At 52.0% G+C, this 18,289-nt stretch overlaps 7 protein-coding genes across 7 annotated transcripts; 4 read left to right on the top strand and 3 right to left on the bottom strand.

Annotated features, from left to right (window-relative positions):
* The first annotated feature begins 1,233 nt into the window (after positions 1-1,233).
* Positions 1,234-2,038, top strand: BO97DRAFT_223963 (uncharacterized protein). The gene has a single exon (XM_025690667.1). It carries the CDS (start codon positions 1,363-1,365, stop codon positions 1,831-1,833), a length of 471 nt encoding a protein of 156 aa, XP_025547433.1. The 5' UTR covers positions 1,234-1,362; the 3' UTR covers positions 1,834-2,038.
* Positions 1,902-2,241, bottom strand: BO97DRAFT_408476 (uncharacterized protein). The gene has a single exon (XM_025695877.1). The coding sequence runs from the start codon at positions 2,152-2,154 to the stop codon at positions 1,990-1,992; it is 165 nt and encodes a 54-aa protein (XP_025547432.1). The 5' UTR covers positions 2,155-2,241; the 3' UTR covers positions 1,902-1,989.
* A 655-nt stretch (positions 2,242-2,896) lies between these two features.
* BO97DRAFT_428581 (uncharacterized protein) lies at positions 2,897-3,796 on the top strand (the record flags this gene model as incomplete). Its single annotated transcript, XM_025697307.1, has 2 exons — positions 2,897-3,334; positions 3,398-3,796. 2 exons carry the CDS (start codon positions 2,897-2,899, stop codon positions 3,794-3,796), a joined length of 837 nt encoding a protein of 278 aa, XP_025547431.1.
* A 145-nt stretch (positions 3,797-3,941) lies between these two features.
* Positions 3,942-5,381, bottom strand: BO97DRAFT_408475 (uncharacterized protein). Its single transcript, XM_025695876.1, has one exon. It carries the CDS (start codon positions 5,091-5,093, stop codon positions 4,053-4,055), a length of 1,041 nt encoding a protein of 346 aa, XP_025547430.1. The 5' UTR covers positions 5,094-5,381; the 3' UTR covers positions 3,942-4,052.
* Positions 5,382-6,135: 754 nt separating this feature from the next.
* BO97DRAFT_223958 (uncharacterized protein) lies at positions 6,136-8,127 on the bottom strand. The gene is made up of 7 exons (XM_025690666.1): positions 7,906-8,127; positions 7,652-7,854; positions 7,470-7,574; positions 7,195-7,413; positions 6,993-7,135; positions 6,492-6,940; positions 6,136-6,178 (listed from the first exon to the last, which is right to left on the bottom strand). Exons 2-7 carry the CDS (start codon positions 7,850-7,852, stop codon positions 6,174-6,176), a joined length of 1,122 nt encoding a protein of 373 aa, XP_025547429.1. The 5' UTR covers positions 7,853-7,854; positions 7,906-8,127; the 3' UTR covers positions 6,136-6,173.
* A 982-nt stretch (positions 8,128-9,109) lies between these two features.
* BO97DRAFT_223875 (putative GABA permease) lies at positions 9,110-11,398 on the top strand. The gene is made up of 5 exons (XM_025690665.1): positions 9,110-9,565; positions 9,623-9,693; positions 9,752-9,865; positions 9,935-10,017; positions 10,071-11,398. The coding sequence occupies exons 1-5, from the start codon at positions 9,392-9,394 to the stop codon at positions 11,228-11,230; spliced, it is 1,602 nt and encodes a 533-aa protein (XP_025547428.1). The 5' UTR covers positions 9,110-9,391; the 3' UTR covers positions 11,231-11,398.
* Positions 11,399-12,049: 651 nt separating this feature from the next.
* On the top strand, positions 12,050-13,793 carry BO97DRAFT_354513 (carboxylesterase estA; the record flags this gene model as incomplete). Its single annotated transcript, XM_025692100.1, has 3 exons — positions 12,050-12,289; positions 12,364-12,711; positions 12,765-13,793. The coding sequence occupies 3 exons, from the start codon at positions 12,050-12,052 to the stop codon at positions 13,791-13,793; spliced, it is 1,617 nt and encodes a 538-aa protein (XP_025547427.1).
* Positions 13,794-18,289: the final 4,496 nt, after the last annotated feature.

The following is an 18,289-nucleotide window of genomic DNA, read 5'->3' as shown; positions in this document are numbered from 1 at the left end:
CAGAACTTCAGAACCGCCGGAGGGAAAGTGCAGAAGGCCTGGCAGCAGAACTGGTTTGTTCATTCCACAGACCAGGGTCTGACTGGTTGCTTTTTCCCCTCATGGGCTCCATCGAACCTTGAAACTTTATTTGCCCAGCAGAACGCGACAGAGGCCCACAAGACGCCGAGACTGACTGACTGACTGTCAAGACCGTGACGGTTTCACCCTCCCGGTTTGACCCTCTTCCTGGAGAGGGGAGAGGACCTGACTGGATCACACTCACCAGAGTCAATGCCTGTTAGAATGCTGCAATGACACGCTGCCGCAGTACAGTACAGTCAGTGTACTGTACCAGGAAAATAACTGTCTTGCAGGTTGGTGGGGTCTAATTGAGAGGTCCATGCAGAGACGGATGAGGGCCTACCCACCCTCTTCTGAGTTCACATCCGTCTTCCCCCCAAGGCAACCGATGGGCGGACAACCACAGACCTCAACAAAACTGGTAGGTTATTGCAAGGCAATCACGAAAGTTTGCCCGTGCTGCGATGGACGGACCGGTCACCCCGTCATTGGTATGTGCCAACGTAGTGCTGCTGATACTTTAGGAAGACGAAGGTTGCCAATCGCGGAGTCGTATCTGGATCCGTTCTCGCGACACGCAATGGTCCGACCGATGCTATTCCACAACCGGTAGGATCATGACAGTAGTTAGTTCGTAACCTTCAGCTGCATTGGACGGAGTGTAATTATATGAGCGGGTGATGGAGAGAATATGACCCACCCAATCACTCATTCGGCGATGCGTGGCTTGACCACCGCCCAGAACCCCCGAATCCTGCCTGCCCCCTTCGATCGGCAGCAATAATCATGCACCGCCAGAATAGTTTGGGCATGGCAACAGCCGTCCCAGCAGCAGCAGCAGCAGCGCGCGCGCCTGCAGCATGTCTACCATTTCTGGGAATCCCATTAAACATGACATCCCAGTCGAACTCGATAAAGCACGGGTTCCCAAATCTAAACCTGAACCATTCGTCAAGCCACGATCTTCATCTTTCCTGATGAGGGCAATCCGTAAGCTCAAAGGAACCGAGGCCCTCGAGGATAGGGGAAAGCCTTCATTCATTTGCGGCTGCCAGCCATGCTGTGCACCACTTTGTGCAATTGCACCCTAGTTGCATTTGAAATGATGGAAGCATACTCAAGAGAGAGAGAGAAATCATGACAGGAATGCCTTCCCACCCCAATGACGCAGGACCCATGGAAGGACCACCCCCCTGCAGAGATCGGACGAGAACGCCAACGGTCGGCGGTAGGACTGGTTGCGATGATGCTTCCATGGAGTTCGGCGACCACTAGAAGCCAGCTAGCAGGCTAGTACCCATGTCGACAACGGATGCGCCAACGAAGCGTGTCATGCAGATGGCCCTGGCCACTGGCTTGGGCCCCTGGCCTGCAGCGCCGGTGGGAGTTTTCCCGGAGGCCGCCGGAGACGGTCTGTTGTCATGGACTGTCAATCTACACGAGCACGATTTTTCGAGCTTGAAGACTATTGCATGGTCCATTCAACCAGGTTTTCGAAATCATGTTATTATCCCGGTCGCGAGCCCGTGCTCGCCCGCGGGACGAGGCCGAACAACGGTAACGTCAACCTATCGTTCGAATGTCTTCAAGCATGATGTTGCTCGGTTTTCATCTTGGCAGACAGTTGCTAATCGTATGGTGCAGGTCACGGAGTACACCGAATGTCGTCTAGTTCGCTTTCTTCGGACAAACTTAGCTGTGCTGCGATTTGGAGTATCTACCTCGCTTGATTCCTTAATGCTGTGGTCGCATTTCCGCAATGTTGTCTGAATAGGAATGTGTTTAATTACTATCGCCAGCCCAAGTTTGGGGCAAAATGAGACATTATCTTTGTGGTTTTGTACCTGGATGGTGCTGGCGTGGTGGAGTTCTTCATGGTGCTGTCTCGCGAAACCGTTTCATTCCTCGCGCGGGTGTTGTTGTGTTTCAGACATATAGGAGGATCTTAACAGAAGGAGAGCAGTCGCGAGATCTGTCCGTTCTCAAGGAACGCATGATGACAATGATAGGAGACGAGGAGGTAGTGATGTTGTGGTGTTGCGGTGTTGAGGTGTTGAGATGTCGTGGGGAAGGGGAAGTGAAAGCGCACATAACAATCAATGGTTGACGCCAGAAGTTTCAGGCTGGAATCAACCACAATCCAACCAGCGATTTGACAGGCCAGGAAAAGACCTCCGGCCATGACCAGTGCGAACATGGTCCATTCCTGTCAGTCCTGGGTATGGTATTTATCCGGAGATCTGCACGAACTACTTTCCAGGTCAGCTGCTCAGATTCAAATCCTGTTCCAGTACCTCTACTTCCGCTCAAGCCTGACAGTCAAGATGAACCAAGCTAATCATTGTCCCAGGCTGTGGTATTTGCCAAGTTTCAAACTTCAGGCTCCTGGCTCAGGATACAGCTCTCAGTCTGTTCTTCCTGATCGAAAAAGGCTGAGAATAGGCTCGGCTGGCTGAGAGTCAATACCTTCTTTGTCAGGTCAGCTACCAAGAATGTCTTGATCTAAATCCAGATCTCTTCGACCATTATCAGGTTAAGGACGCGCATCCGAGCCCAATGTCTATCCAGAAGCTTGAGTTACAGTGAGATCTATCACGAAATGAGGGTTTTCTTCGAAGCATCTGCCGGAGCCTTCGACCGATATTATATCTCACCACCACTCTTCTACCTAAAGCCCCTATCGCATGATACCTAAGCAGGGGCCCAGTACCTCGGATAATTGGGAGGTCAATCCTTTTGATAAGAATACGCTCAAGTGATTATCCGTCTTTATCGCAACAATTCGCGTTTCACTTGGACTGCTTTGACAATGGTTACGTCTATCGCGTCCTGGATGCCTTGCCTCGAACTCACGCGGCTGAACCGCCCTTTCCAGACGGTTCTGACCTATCTCCCCTGCGCCACCGGCATTGTGCACGCTGCAGTGGACTCTCACTCCCAAACATTGTCTCTATCCCAAGTCTTGCTATGCCTTCTGGCATGGCTACCCGTATCAATCCTACAATCGAGCTACGCACATAAAGTCGACGACATCATAGACCAAGACATTGACCGGCAGGTAATTCGAAGTCGCAATCAGCCTCTTCCCAGGGGAGCCATCTCCCCAATCCAAGCGAGCGTCTTCGCAGCCCTGCAAGCGATTTCCCTGATCGCACTATCCGCGTGGACTCTCCCTCGCGCCTTACCGATATACCCCGCCGCAGCAATCTTCGCCTGCATCGTGTATTCCTTCGGCAAGCGCTTCACGAACTACCCACAACCCATCCTTGGTGTGATATTCTCCATCGGCTTCCTATGGAGCTACGAGTCCACCGATCTCTGACTGGTGTCCCAGTCCCGGTCCCTGAAGCTGTCCGCGGGCAGCATTCGGGGCGTGCTTTTTCTGTGGGTGGTGATGGTCGATGTGCTTTACGCATTCCAGGGCCTCACAGATGACCTCACGGCCTGGGTGAAGAGTATGAGTGTTCGATTCCAGCATGCGACGCGGCGTCTCTTTGCAGTATTGGGAGCATCGTATATGCTGCTGCCTTGGATTAGTGGGGTTGCTGCAGGTCTAGGCCGATACTTTTATGCCGCGGCGGGTTGCGCGGCCGTGAGTCTACTTGTCAATCTGGGTTGGGTTGACGTCAAGACTAGTGCCAGTTGTCGGTGGCGGTTTGCAAAGGGCTTTTCGTTGACGGCGGGGATTGTGTTCTTCGGGTTGCTGGGGGTGGCCTGTCAGAGAGAGCCGTAATGCGTGCGGCTGCCACGGGTCACCTTTCTGTTACCTTGCGAGGATCTCTGCGTAGCTGCCTGAAGTGTATCTTTGCTCCTGCCGGTCGATTCTGTTGGGATTGACAACGACAGTATCGAGCCTCTACATATCTGGGAGGGGAGATAGACCTGAATCATCATATACAATCTGCTCATCTATCATAACAAGAAATACAAACATTTTCTACATCGGGCGAAAATCATAACCTATTTCTTCAACAGAAATGTACCAGCAATCAAGCCGTCATCCTCCTGGCTCTCAAAAACTCATAATCAGGCATCGCCTCCCGGACCGCCCGTTCCAACATACCAGCGACCTCGTCCCCAAACTCAACCTTCCACTTCGCAACCTCCGCCTCGATATCCACCATAGCAGGAGTCTTTTCCTTCAACACGCCAGACGAGCCCTCAAGAGTCGCCAACATAATCTTGCGCGCAGCATTATAATCCCTCTGCTCCTGCGTCAACTCTGCCTCAGCCATCTTCTTCTGCTGCTCATCGGCCCCCCACTCAAACTTGACGACGGACTCCTCCAACCCAGCCAACTGACAAAACCGCCTCACCGTCGCGGGCTCATGGATCAGATCATGCGCATCGAGCAGCAAGACAGGCTCACCCGGCCGCATCCGCACACACCACTCTACCAACCCCTTCGTCCAGCGCAACGACATGTTCGTCGCCAGCGTGCCGCGCAGTGTCTCCTCCTTATCGATCATGTACCCCGTATCCGAGAACTTGAGCATCGCGCGGTAGAAGCTGGGGAAGGCGAGGGCCGGGTGGCGGATGATGAAGGCCAGGCGCCAGGTGAGGAGGTACTCGTCCGGGAAGATGGTGTCGTTGCCTGGAGAGAAGGTCGTGGTGGGCCCGTAGGCGTCTGGCAGGGTGACGCGGATATTCTCCTTCAGCTCGCCACTACTGTCACCTTGGTTGTGGAAGGAGAGCGGGTCCGCGATCCAGAAGGCGTGTTCTTTGGCGAACGCCGCTTTACCCTGCGCGTCGGCTTCCTGTGAAAATGCTTCCAGGGCGTCGAGGCATGCTTGGAAGGTCGATTGCACGTGCTGCACGGTGGCGGAAGACCAATCAGACGGAGGGGTGGTCAGGAGGTTGCTTTGGGCGGTGGCGGTGAAGGCGTCGAAGAAGAAGTACCCGCCTTTGGGGTTGACGTGCAGGTGAGGTTGTTCGGGGATGTTGAGGACTTTTAGGAGGAGGTTGGAGGCCGTGCGCGGGACGCTGACGAGGAGCAGGCGTTGCGAAGGAGAGGGGATTGCTTTGGTCATAATGTCTTTTGGGGGGGATTTATTTATTGATTGATTGATCGACAATCGATTCGTCGACTGATTGATTGATCGATTAATTAGATCGGAATCGATCCTTTCCGACCACGGGTTAAAGGTTAAAGTGATGGTGGTCAATGGGAAAGGGAAAAGATGAGGACATTGCGAAGGCGGATGGCGTGATTAAGTAGCTAGTCGGGCTTTAAGTATCTATAGCGCCTTGACTATAGTGCCGGGGGTATAAAAACTTCATCGTGACCCTCAGTGCGCATCGCGGATACATCGCGGAACTGGCCTCTGTTCTCAACCTCCGGCTGTGGAGGGTTGTCGGCTTTGCGACTCAATTATTGGTTTCTGGACGCTGCGATCGGCAGGACTCAGGCTACTAGCCTGCGATTACTGGTGTCAGCCTCGGCCTCTCGGCCTTAGGACTATCCGATCACTGCAGTCTTGAGCCTTTGGGCTAGCATCAATCTGCTAAGTACTGGGGTGAACGGCGAGGACCAATGTTTGAAACCGTTGCTCATAGGAAGTGGGAACAGTTGCAGATCATCGTGGCAGTATCTCCACTGAAACTAACCGTATCAGGGATTTGGGGCCTCGTGGATAGGTTGTTACTCGTGGGAATTTGCTGGGGTGGGGATGACGCTGGCTGAGGGTTTCACGATATGGAGATGGGACTGGAGTCTGTGGGTTTGCTGGGTTCTAACTCCGACGGAAGACTCGGACCATAGCTGTCAACGGGGAAGAGCCCGAGAGAGGTTGCAGTATCGCTGAAGTGGTGCAAGGTGAGGCAAGGCTAGGAAAGACCTCGATTCTGCATTATTAATGCGTGCGGTATCGAATGTGGCGAATCCTGACAACCGGGTTAGTACAGTACTGTACATGAGTAACCATCCGGGACTTGTTCATGTTATGACATGCAGGTTGCGCCCAGCTCTCCTCAGACCTACCCTGCATTTGTTGATTGTTGCACAGCTTACCTTGTTTTGGCGAGTAAGGGAATGATCCTGGTAATTGAGTGGCAACGTTGGGATCTGTAACGAGAATTCATGTGCCAGGAATCTGTGTACATCACCGCTCTTACACTATCTGGTTGTCAACTTGGTATTCCATGAGTATCACGCATCCTGATAAAATACCAGTCTATACTGTTGGCGCAGATTGGCAATAAGCGACGAAAAGGTTTTTGAATTTTGATACGCTCGCCAAATTGATCTCTCGCCGACCTGATAATTGCCAGAGGCTTGACCAGCTTGCCTCGGAGGACTGAACTGGCCCAAAAATATACCACATGACACGACAACCCCAGCAGCAGACAGAAAGAATAACGAGATGCCATGCAGACAATGCTCTCAGTTGAAGCACACAAAACAAGTCATACGTTGACGGTCGACTTACCAGCTGGTCTCCCTCTGTCTTCCAACTCGATACTCTCCCTTGTCACGGAAACCTGAACGCTTTTCAGGATGGCATTGGTTCGCTTAAGTAGACATGGCGTCCTGGATGATGAAGCCGAAGCCGATGTACCCTGCAGGATTGGCTCGTGCTCTGTACCACTCCCCCTCAGGAGGCTCGGGTCCTTTACGTGACGTGAGATCCGCCACGCCGTCGGCACCGTGGGTCCGCTATTACTATGGGAGCCGGAGATGTCTTCCGTATAAGCAAAGCCCTGGTCGTCTTCGTACACTGCGACAAACAGCTTGAGGGACGATACTGTCAATAGTACAATACTGAGGCTTAGATGAAGCTCAGCAGTAGTGGTAGCGTAGGCTCCGAGTAGAGTGGGGTTGGAAGATTGAATCTGTTTTTGGATGTAGTATAGGTGAATGGCGGAGAGCGGTATCAGACTGAGAAAAGTCGTGAGCAAGATAAGCTGCGACTGAAGGAAGCAAGACAGACATGATGCGACAGCTGAGAATCCCAAGGACCGTGATCTTCTTCTTTTGAGGGATTTGGACGTTCAGGATGATCACCACGGGGTACGATAAGATCAACGCTTCGAGGATGATATCAATAGCGCTGATTGCCCGCCAACGTGGAAGCTGCCATGAAGTATCATCGTTAGACTTGGCTCCGTATCTGCCTTTCTTAGGAAACTCACGAGACCCTGGCATTCGTGGTTTATGTCAACCCACGGATCGCTACTGCATCGAAGCGCTAGCAAAAGCATTGCGGCAAGCGTCCAGAGCGCACACGCCATAAGAATGAACTTGATCATCCATCTCGTCCGAGGTAGGAAGAGATTCTGATAGAACAACATGGTACAGATCTTGGATAGCCCCAAGATTAGCATATACAACAGGTCTGCTACGTAGCCAACCTGCGGCACCTGGACATTAGTCATGCCACGGCGAAAGCTGCGATAAATGTCTGTACCTTTACCATCTGGGGGTAGTCCGCAGAGAGAATCAACTCCTCGGACTTTCCCCACCCAAAGTGCACTTGGACCAGCACCAGAGAGACTTGTGTGCAGGCACATGCCTAGGTCAATATCAGTCAGCTGGCCAGCGGGGAAAGGAGCTTCCGGCGGGGGTGTTTCAGCATAGCTGCAACCTTACCACAACTACAAAAAGAAGATAATCATCTCGTAACAGAATGCTTCGCTTGGAGGATGCAAAAATGCGGATTCCAAGGGAGGCCAAGGCGAGAAACAGACCCAGAGAGGTGATGATGACAATGAGCCCGTTATGATTGTGCTCATTTTCCTCGGTCAGTGGAGGGGAGACCCCCGGCGGTAGAGGAGAGGCGAGAGTGGCCATCGGTTAAGCTATGTCAGAGTCAAGTTGACAGAGTGTGAAGAGTGGACTTGCATCCTGGAATTGGAGATCGCTTCAGGCGCTCCTGAATGAAGGGACTGTATTGAAACAGATCAGCGACCTGTCGAGGGCGTGAATGTGAGCCTGGCTGGCGACACCGCGGACTTCTCTTCGTCATCTTTCTGCTTTTGCTTCCTTAGGAAATTGCGATCTATGAGTGAGCCGAGATCATCCTAGTATCCTAGTCTGACACCCTGCCGTGATTGCTACCTTTGACGCCCCCCGGATGTCTGCATCACGATCTCCGCAGACTTCCAGCTGAACCTGAGCGTCCAGGCATGTATCCTCTTCCTCGTTCAAATGATAACCAGCTTGATTTAATGCAGTCTTCGCCACGTAACCGCCGGTCGCAAGTCATAAAACCGGTGGCACATGAGAGTGGTTCAGCGCCGTCGCAGGCAGGCTCCATGAAGGATTTGAAAACTGGCCAGACAGAATTCTGCTTTGGCTTGTTTACCGTGTCCAATTCCTCCCGAGCACTCACGATCCGTATAAAGTTTGCCTCGGCCACGCTTCTCCGATATTTTCAAAAAAAAAAAAAAAAAAAGGTCTGCTGGTATATGATTCGTGGAAAGTCTTGGTCTGTAGCACCAGCCACAAGCATTGCCTTGTATACAGCTTCCGACTTGCTATCAAGCTGGCCGCAGCCGACCGGAGATGAGCTTCCTTTCTACGCCAGACACTGTCGTATTTCGTGAAGGTGATCAGCGTAAGACCAATAGGAACCTCATGGACAAAGGTACGTTACACAACCGCCCAGCGCATTGTCTGATGGTCAACCTCGATTCTTTCATCCGCCACGATCGGGGTTCACGTGGTGGTGTGAAGCACGTCGTCCCGAGGGGGCTTTTCCTCCGTTGGGTCTCGCACCGTTTGGTATCCCAAATCCTATGCTTCCGATGCACGAGGAAGCAGGGAAGGCATGTTTTGCCGCCCAAGCTATCGATCCACAGTGTCCGTAGACTGGCAGTCTCGTTGCTTGGTTACACACGGGGTCAGCACTTTGCAATCAGGACCACACCAGGCATGTCAGAAATGAACTAGGGTGCATACTACATACATCTAGAAGCCGGAATGAGGTTCCACGAGAGGAATGACTGTGGGCCATGTTTGACATGGATGGAAGGGGGACGAGGTAAGTACTGCAACGGTCGGTGAATAAATGTTAGTTAGTGAGTGAGTGATTGAAGAAGAAGTTTGACGCAGGAAAGTATAGAGGAGAGGAGAGGAGAGGAGAGGAGAGGAGAGGAGTACCTAATACCGAGTGACAAACAAAACAACCTTCCCTTCCCTCCTCCTCCTCCTCCTCCTCCTCCTCCCACGCCGCTTTCCCTTTTCTGCTCCTCACGTCGCACAATCAATTTTACCTGTCAACACCTTGTCAATACCTGCCAATGCGTCTCGTTTCCCCCTTTTCGTCCTCTCCGTGGACTTTCATGTTCAGCCTGGATCGCATTCTCCCCCTTCACCCCATCCATAATCATGGCAACAGCGTCTGGGGGCGAAGGTCTCTCCAGTTCGCGAAAATGGGAGGATCTGATCACAGCAACAGGATGCCACCCGCTGGAAGTCCTCACGGAAGACAAAGATGGCGAAATGGGCACCAGACACGATCATACTGATATGACTCGCATGGGCAAGGCGCAGGAATTCAAGGTCTGTGAGCTCTTGATGTTTGACACACTGGAATGTTGACCTTGTATCTCATCCTAGAGGAACCTCCGACCGTTGGCCGCTCTCAGTTTCGCGTCAGTTCTTCAAGCCACCTGGGAGTTTATCCTGATGTACGAATCACCCAGCAATGTTGAATCGAACAAGCCTAACTTCAATACCTCCTCACAGATCGAACACCCAAGGCCTCGAGAATGGAGGAATGGCCGGCTTGGTCTGGACCTACGTCTGGACCTTTGTCGGATTTGGCTTCATCATCGTCTCACTAGCGGAAATGGCATCCATGTCAGTCAATCGCAGAACCCACCGGTTCCCTCGGGTCAACCGTGTTCTAATATACTAATACAATTGAAGGGCGCCTACATCCGGAGGTCAGTACCACTGGGTTTCTGAGTTTGCCTCTCCACGCTACCAGAAGTTTCTCAGCTATATTACCGGTCTGCATCCTCTCTTACCCTTGTTGTCTTGGAAGCCTCACTAACTTATGAAGGGTGGATGTCCGTTCTTGCGTGGCAAGCCGGAGCAGCATCCGGATCTTTCTTAACTGGCACGATCATTCAGGGCCTCATCAGCGTGCATAACCCGAGATACGAACCGACAAGATGGCAAGGCACACTTTTCGTCTTTGCTATGATCTTAGTAATCTACTTCTTCAATGTCTACGCAGCGAGTTGGATGCCGCGAATTCAAAATGTATTGCTTGCTCTCCACACTCTATGCTGGGTAATTGTGATCGTGGTGCTGTGGGCCATGGCCCCTCGCCAATCCGCAAAGGCGGTGTTCACGGAGATCAAGACTTATAGTGGTTGGCATAGCGCCGGGCTGGCCCTCATGATTGGACAGATATCAGCCATCTATGGGTCGCTGAGCTCTGATGCCACTGCACACATGTCCGAGGAAGTCCGCGATGCCGGTCGCTATGTGCCCCTAGCCATTTGTGGTGGGTATTTCAGCAACGGGATTCTGGCGCTCATCACTGTCATCACCCTGATGTTTGCCATGCCCTCCGTCGAAGACGCGTTAAATGATCCTACCGGCTTTCCGTTTATCTATGTGTTCAAACAGGCTGTCTCAACAGCCGGAGTCAACGGGTTGACCGCCATTATTCTCATACCCGTTATTTTCAGCAACATCCTCTTCAATGCATCCACAGCTCGCCAAACGTATGCTTTCGCTCGAGACAAGGGCTTGCCCTTTGCAAATTGGATCTCCCACGTGAACCAGAGCTACAAGCTCCCGGTCAATGCTATCGCACTGTCCTGCATTATCAGCGGCCTCCTCTCGCTCATCAACATCGGCTCTGACACCGCATTCAATGCAATTATATCACTCAATGTCGCCGCCCTTATGTGGACCTACGCAATCTCAATCAGCTGCGTGATGTATCGCAAGATCTATCTTCCCGATACCCTTCCGCACAGGCGCTGGAGCCTAGGCCGACATGGTCTCTGGGTGAACGCCACCGGTCTGGTGTACGTTTTCTTTGCTCTCTTCTGGTCATTTTGGCCTCCGGAGATCCCCGTCACCTTGAAGAATTTCAACTGGAGTATTCTCTTGTTTGTGGGGGTGTTTATGATCAGCGTGGGCATGTACATGTTTCAGGGAAGGTGGGTATACAAAGGGCCTGTCGTGGATGTCAAGCGACTATAGCGTGGCATGTCGATATAGTATCCTCTTAGTGGTTCAACTCTGGTTCAGATTGAGGATGCCATGGCCCTCTATAATATATTCAGACACATTTCTTGTCGACAACCAATTCCAGATCTTGACTTGACTGTGCGGGGTGGTGGTTCACGTGCCGATCTCTGCCCCTCTCTGTTCTCTACTTACAAGTCCTAGTAATTTTCCCCCTCGTTTCCCCCTCACTTTCTCCTCTTCAATTGGACTGGCATATGCACGGCCAAGGACCCTTTCTCCATTTAGCCTTTAATCCTTCAAGTCTGATGATATCATCAGGGTCTGCGGATCTGCCTTTTGAACTTTCGGCCAACAATGGCAGATTTGACCCTGTTCATGCCGTCATGCAAAGCTTATGTGCCATCCTTCCAAATGTGCACGCAATGCCTCTTTCTCTCGCTTTGCGGATGGCATAAAGCATTTACTCTCATAGTTCGTCCGAAATTACAACCCTCGCCACCTTCTGCTGGTCTTTTTGCCTTTTCTTCCGGTCCCTCACGCTTTCGCGAATGAGCTGAGCCACCCGGTCAGTTTTAGACATTCCTATTCCTGGATAATTATGCTTAGTCCCCCACAATGCCTGCAAGGTACTATATAACCGGCAAAAATGATCAATCTGGTTTAGGGAGTTTGATTGCTTCACACCCCGCATGATAAGAGCAATGCGTGGGATGATGGTGAAGCACTGAGCAGCTACATAACCGCTGGGTTTCCGCACGACTGGACAGGTATTGAAACAAAGTGAGTCCCAGTTGTCTTCACGAGGTTGACCACAGGGTTGAATTTGACAATATGAAGCTCCCCGTCTGGCTCTCCATTGTCCCCAACATCGCCTGGGCTATTCCCAGCTCCTCACATGGCGCTTCATCCCCCACTGTTGACCTCGGGTACTCTAAGTACCAAGGCACTCGACTCGCAGGGGGAGTAGATCAGTTTTTAGGCATGCGCTATGCAGCACCTCCATTGGGAGATCTTAGATTCCGTGCACCCCAGGATCCCATCAAGAATCGCACATTGCAGGCTGCCACTGAGGTACAACTGTCTTTGGATTCCTGCATTCTCGTGAGGCTTCCGCTCGTCCGATAAGTACTAATTGAGGGACCTAGTATGGACCAATTTGCATCGGTGTCGATCAAGACAATACCCCTAAAGAATGGACTGAGGATTGCCTCTTCATCAACGTTTTCAAGCCTTCGAACGCCACGTCGCATTCCAAGCTCCCAGTCTGGTTTTTCGTTCAGGGAGGAGGATATGCACAGAACTCCAATGCCAATTACAACGGCACCGCGGTGGTGGAGGAGTCTGGACATGGGCTGGTGTTCGTTACGCTTAACTACCGGGTCGGAGCCCTGGGCTTCCTGGCCAGCGAAGAAGTAAGGAAGAACGGCGACCTGAACGTGGGTCTGTTGGATCAACGCAGGGCTCTGCATTGGATCAAACAGCATATCGCTTCGGTAGGTTCTCCCGCACAATTCTCACTGTGACAAGTGGTGCTGACGAGTACTAGTTTGGCGGAGACCCCGACCACATTGTGATCCACGGTGTCTCTGCAGGCGCTGGATCGGTCGCTTTCCATCTCACTGCATTCGGAGGAAAAGATGAAAAGTTATTTGTCGGCGCTGTTGCCGAGTCCTCGTTTTGGCCCACTCAACGCACGGTCGCGGAGATGGAGTTCCAGTACGAAAGATTCGTTAACGCGACCGGGTGTTCCAACGCGACCGACTCCCTTCGATGCCTGCGAGAACGCGACATCGCTACCATCCAGAGCGCCAATACTGCTTCACCGTTCCCGGGTGGCAGCGATAGTCCACTTCCAGATTGGTACTGGTTACCAGTGACTGATGGTACACTGGTTCCTGAGCTTCTCTACGATGCCTTCAAGAAGGGTAATTTCATCAAAGTGCCGACCCTGGTCGGTGATGACACAGACGAGGGCTCGAATTTTGCCTACAACGCCAATACCAGGTCTGATGTTTCTCAATTCTTCAAAAACAATTACCCTCACTTGACCGACTCCCAGCTGGAAAGCATTCTGGCTGCCTACCCGCCGAGAACTCCCTTGCCCAAGCATGGAGCCTGGTTCCGAACCTCGTCCGATGCTTACGGAGATGCCACTTTTACCTGTCCCGGTAACCATGTGACAGCGTCCGTCGCTCGACGCCTGCCGCACGCGACGTGGAACTACCGAGTCAACATTCTCGATCAAGCCAACCTCGCTGGCGGCATTGGGGTGCCTCATACCTTCGAGCTGCCCGCGATTTTTGGCGCAGGGAGTACCGGAGCCCTTCGTAGCACGTCCTCGTATCTCAGCTACAATGCCGGAATCATTCCGGTGACCATGCACTATTTTATCAGTTTTGCCATTGCACTCAACCCGAACCCATTGCGATATGCGGGTGCACCGGAGTGGAAGACCTGGGGTAGTGGGTCACGCCTGCGACTGCAAACAAACAACACGGCGATGGAGGAGGTCCCTGCAGTGTCCGTGCAGCGCTGTCAGTTGTGGGAGAACTTGAGTGGAACCACAGAGGTTTAGCTACGTTATAGAGATCTCATCGCCCTAGTCTGCAGATGGAGACGAAGACGGTCCATTCTCTTTCCATCATAGACCTATCTAACCGTAGATACATACAGCATATTCTGGCGAAAATGACCGAATGACAATCTATACTCAATCCTCTTATCAGATGCTTGGCGCTCGTAACCGGGACTCAGCCTTACGTTGTGACGATCTCCTGTTTTTATCCCGTCTTTTCCTCCCCTTTCCTTTTCCCGTCGAAACATGACAACTATTTTCTGTCTTGATCTTGCTATCTTCCTCACGAACTAGTCTCGAAACAAAGACAACCAGATTATTTCGAGTGCATGAAGATGACAGCAGAAACAAGATCGTCTTTTCCGCCGACCGCAGAGCCGAACCCCACCACTCGTGACGTCAGCGATAAGGAACAACTCGCCGCACAAACAATCCAGGTTGGATCACTTCTCTTACTCTCCGGCTGCGACTTCTATCGCTAACCTAAACCCACACCCCAGAGAGTATATAGAGGGTACCGTACGCGGCGAGAAATACGCGGACTTGGACTCTCCCACAATAGCTCGCGTCTAATCGAGGTAAGCATCTTCTCCCAGCCGTTGAAGCCCGCAAGCCCCATCCCTCTCCTCGCTCACCAAGTGCTACTTATCAGGCCGTCAAAGAAGCCGAATGGCGCCATATACATGAGCCTTCTGCCCCCGAAGACGCAAGCGAGCTCGACAGCGCCGCCCACGCGCGTAAGAACTGGCTCCGTGCCGTCAGCGTCGCCAAGCGGGCCGGAGGCGACGACGACGACGGCGACGACCTCCTCCTCCCCTCCCTCGGACACGAGCAACACGATCAGCATGAACACTCTCATCGCCCCTCCAACGGCATCAGCAACCACGGCTCCAGCATTCACCATGACCTCCCCGCCGGCACCACCGCCAAGATGATGGACCTACAATACTTCCTGGAGATGGTGGACCTCAAGCACCGCCACGGCAGTAATTTGCGCGTCTACCACATGTACTGGAAGACCTCGCCCACGCAGCAGAACTTCTTCTACTGGCTCGATCACGGCGACGGGAAAGACCTCGATCTCCCGCAGTGTCCGCGCGAGAAGCTCGAGCGTCAGCAGGTGCGCTACCTCAGCCGCGAGGAGCGCATGAATTACCTGGTGACGGTGGACAACGCGGGGCGGTTCCGCTGGGCGCGGAACAATGAGCTCGTGTGGACGGACAGCAAGCGGTTCAAAGACAGCTTGCATGGCGTAGTGCCGGTGGAGGAGGATGCGCCGCGCTTTCAGGGAAATGTTGCGGCTGCTGAGGTCGATGGAGCTTCATCCCTGACGTCGTCGTCGGCATCGTCATTGTCGTCGCTTTCCTCATCGGATTTCAGTACAACGGAAAGCGTGCATGATGATACGATCGGAAAGCATGATAGCGATCAGTATAAGGCTGCTAGGGTGGCGAAGAAGTTTGTGCACACCACTCCGGCGACCATGTTCAATGCGCTGAAGGGGAAGTCGTCGAAGAGGAAGGAGGATATGTGGATTTTTGTGAGAGCCATCCTTCCCAATTTTACCGAAATGGCGACTAATATGTTTAGGTGGCCGATACCTCCTTCCGGCTCTTCGTCGGGATCAAGGAGTCTGGGGCTTTCCAGCACTCCTCTTTCCTCCGTGGCGCCCGTATCGCCGCCGCGGGGCTGATTAAGATTCGCAACGGACAGTTGCGCAGTCTAGCACCTCTCAGGTACTGCTCACCGGCATTGCATTGGTTTGCGACCGCAACGAAGAGCTGACGCATATCGCTAGTGGTCACTACCGCCCTCCCGCCGCCAACTTTCGGGCCTTCGTGCACTCCCTCCAGGACCAAGGGGTGGATATGTCAGGCGTCTCCATCAGCAAGTCTTACGCCGTCTTGCTCGGGATCGAGGGTTACACACGGACAAAACGCAAGGTACGGAATCTGCATGAGAAGGCGGATGAGACGAAGCACAAACTCCTGCGGAAGCGGAAGGAGAAGGCTGAGGCTCGTGAGCGAGGGGAGGAGACCATAAACAAGCCTGGTGAGCAGCAGGGCGAAGCTACAGAACATGCTGGGTTAGAGGCGGGCAGCAAGCATAGAACGATGAGTCTGCCTTTCCGGCAAAAGTCTCATTCAAGCGCGTGATTGTTGCTTCCTTGATGCGTTATGACTATCTATGCTTTGCATTTGATTATGGCGCTTTTATCGTTTGCAACACGTGCCCCCATATGAGCTTTGTGTACTCTTTCTTTAATGGTTCCAATACCCCGACTCAGGAATTATTAATGACCTGAGATACTAGATATGTCCCAATTCGTCGTCGCTGTTCACTTTTTACATCGCGAGGGGCGTGGTGCTTGTTAATACGTATTACACATTTGTCATTTATATCACTGGAAATCTTTCGATTCTAAAGGAATTTACCAATACGCTTCTACAAATAGCTGTAAACATTTAGTAGACTCTGTCTGCCTTAAATTTCCAAGTCAACGGTGCGGGTGTTGAAGATATATATCGAGCGGAAACCGAGTTCCCTACAAATATTTTTGTTTTGGGGTCAAGAGCATTATACCTTATGACTATAGCGATTACAGCACAAAGGCCACTTTCACATGTACTACAGTACTTTGATATTACAGCCTGCTCTATTGATCTATGATCTATTTTGTCAGAATATACAATCCGATGCTCTCGATAGAAAGATCCGACCAGGTCACGTGCCATATCCGGGAAGGGAAGTCGTGACTTGTCGGGCTCCTGTGTTTGTTTGTTTACCTTGCAAGATCCCTTGTCGCCAAGTTCACGCTCTTCTCCGACAAAGCTTTCAGGAGTCACACAGAGTCCAATGCAATGTCTGTCGCGATGATGGGTTGAATTCAGTCTGACTCTACACGGTTTACGAAAATCAACGATGAACCAATGGCACACAGTGAGTGATCCTAGACTAGTTTGCTTTCAGGCTCGTAATATGTGCAACTGAAGCCAAGGTCCCCCCACTCCCTCATTCATCCCTGGAATGCTGGCTAATCTGATTCAGAAATCAACCTTCAGGGGGTTGTGATCTGTTACGAGCATTCTTGGAATTACATTGAATTTACCCCTTCAGCCTGAATAGCTGATCGAATCTGATAATAATATATACTCAAGCACAGTCCTGCTGCAAAAGTTCACAGTCAGAGCACTTTGGTCCGGCCACAAGCCGTGTGCTGCAACCAACGCACCGACGGACCAAAGGAGTCGACTGGCATGAGCGCGAGAGGGGTAATCTGAGACATTGCCGCTTAGTGTCTGCCTAACGGGCATGTAACGCTGTAACCTGGTCGGCGGATGTGACCATTCCTGGGAGCAGAAACGGCGCGGGTCTCTCTGCGCCTGACTCGATCGAGCTGTTGTTGGGAAGTTGATGGAGCTTTTGCGTTATCAATCGCCCCGTGTGATACCGCTGTCATATTTATTGCTGTGTTATCTGATCCCCTTCCTTGTTGCTGGCCATGGAAAAGTCCCGCTGTTGGTAGTCCACCGAGTCTCTGGATGATCAATCTTGATTCCACGAAACATCTGCTCTCGAGACTAATACTTCATGTCAAAAGAATCGAATTCAGTGCGGCCGGTGATTCAACCGCGGAATTGGCATGTCGACGTTGATTGAGAAATTAATCGCGCAGCCATGCAGTACTCAATAACGAATCACGCAGGCCATTGACCCCTGGCAGATGATAAGCCTGGCCAAGAGGGTGGGGTGGACGAACGTGTTGCTTGCAAGTCCACGACTCCTGTCATTCCCGATCTCTTGTGCTTGTCGCGCTATTCTGGAAAAAGGCTCACTTTGCGACATTATCTGATCCGCTCTGACTCTCGGCGTAGTTGCTATTGTGAATTTCTCCGTCCTCACTTGGTTGTTGCTTCCCCACCTCAGCCTTACACTCCTCAGTTGATCAACAAGCATTTGTCAATCGACGCTGGAATGTATTCAGCGAAATATGTTCAGCCCTACAAGGCGTAGAGCCGAGTATGGAGACTGGGAACTTTGCTTGCGCACATATCATGGTCTGTGACGTTGACGGGATCTGATAAGAACACGGGAACCAAGCGCAATTGATGGTCTGACCGACTTAGCCATCATGGCTCAAATTACGCTGCGGGGAATTTTGCAGCACGGGGGAGGCGTTATCTATGCGACAGCACCTTGCAAATCCGAATCAAATCCGGAGGCCCGGTGCTTGGAACGTCATCCTGGACGATTTTGATCAGATAACCTGTCGCCTTCGTCACTAATAATAGGTGCCCACCGAGATTGTGGTCGTTTATTCGATGTTGTTCATCCACCGAGACCCTCATATCCAAAACTAGTCTGGCATGCACCCACGGACGAGGAAGCATGTCGCTGGCCATTTATCCCCTTTCGCCCATTCATGCCATGAATCGGGATAACGTTGCCGAACGCTTAGCCGAGCCCTTCCTAGCTGTGGCGCAGAAAGGTGGATA

This window comes from Aspergillus homomorphus (assembly GCF_003184865.1).
Source record: "Aspergillus homomorphus CBS 101889 unplaced genomic scaffold BO97scaffold_51, whole genome shotgun sequence".
NCBI lineage: Eukaryota > Fungi > Ascomycota > Eurotiomycetes > Eurotiales > Aspergillaceae > Aspergillus > Aspergillus homomorphus.
This window is presented reverse-complemented; position numbering and strand designations above follow the sequence as displayed.

Excerpts from the sequence above, each read along its gene's own strand:
- BO97DRAFT_223963 (XM_025690667.1), top strand. The coding sequence starts at position 1,363 with ATGTCGACAACGGATGCGCCAACGAAGCGTGTCATGCAGATGGCCCTG.
- BO97DRAFT_408476 (XM_025695877.1), bottom strand. The coding sequence starts at position 2,154 with ATGTGCGCTTTCACTTCCCCTTCCCCACGACATCTCAACACCTCAACA.
- BO97DRAFT_408475 (XM_025695876.1), bottom strand. The coding sequence starts at position 5,093 with ATGACCAAAGCAATCCCCTCTCCTTCGCAACGCCTGCTCCTCGTCAGC.
- BO97DRAFT_223958 (XM_025690666.1), bottom strand. The coding sequence starts at position 7,852 with ATGGCCACTCTCGCCTCTCCTCTACCGCCGGGGGTCTCCCCTCCACTG. Across the intron at positions 7,575-7,651 it reads ATCTTCTTTTTGTAGTTGTG|GCATGTGCCTGCACACAAGT; the intron begins GTAAGGTTGCAG and ends ATATTGACCTAG. Across the intron at positions 7,414-7,469 it reads ACTACCCCCAGATGGTAAAG|GTTGGCTACGTAGCAGACCT; the intron begins GTACAGACATTT and ends CAGGTGCCGCAG.
- BO97DRAFT_223875 (XM_025690665.1), top strand. The coding sequence starts at position 9,392 with ATGGCAACAGCGTCTGGGGGCGAAGGTCTCTCCAGTTCGCGAAAATGG. Across the intron at positions 9,566-9,622 it reads GCAAGGCGCAGGAATTCAAG|AGGAACCTCCGACCGTTGGC; the intron begins GTCTGTGAGCTC and ends ATCTCATCCTAG. Across the intron at positions 9,694-9,751 it reads ACCTGGGAGTTTATCCTGAT|ATCGAACACCCAAGGCCTCG; the intron begins GTACGAATCACC and ends ACCTCCTCACAG.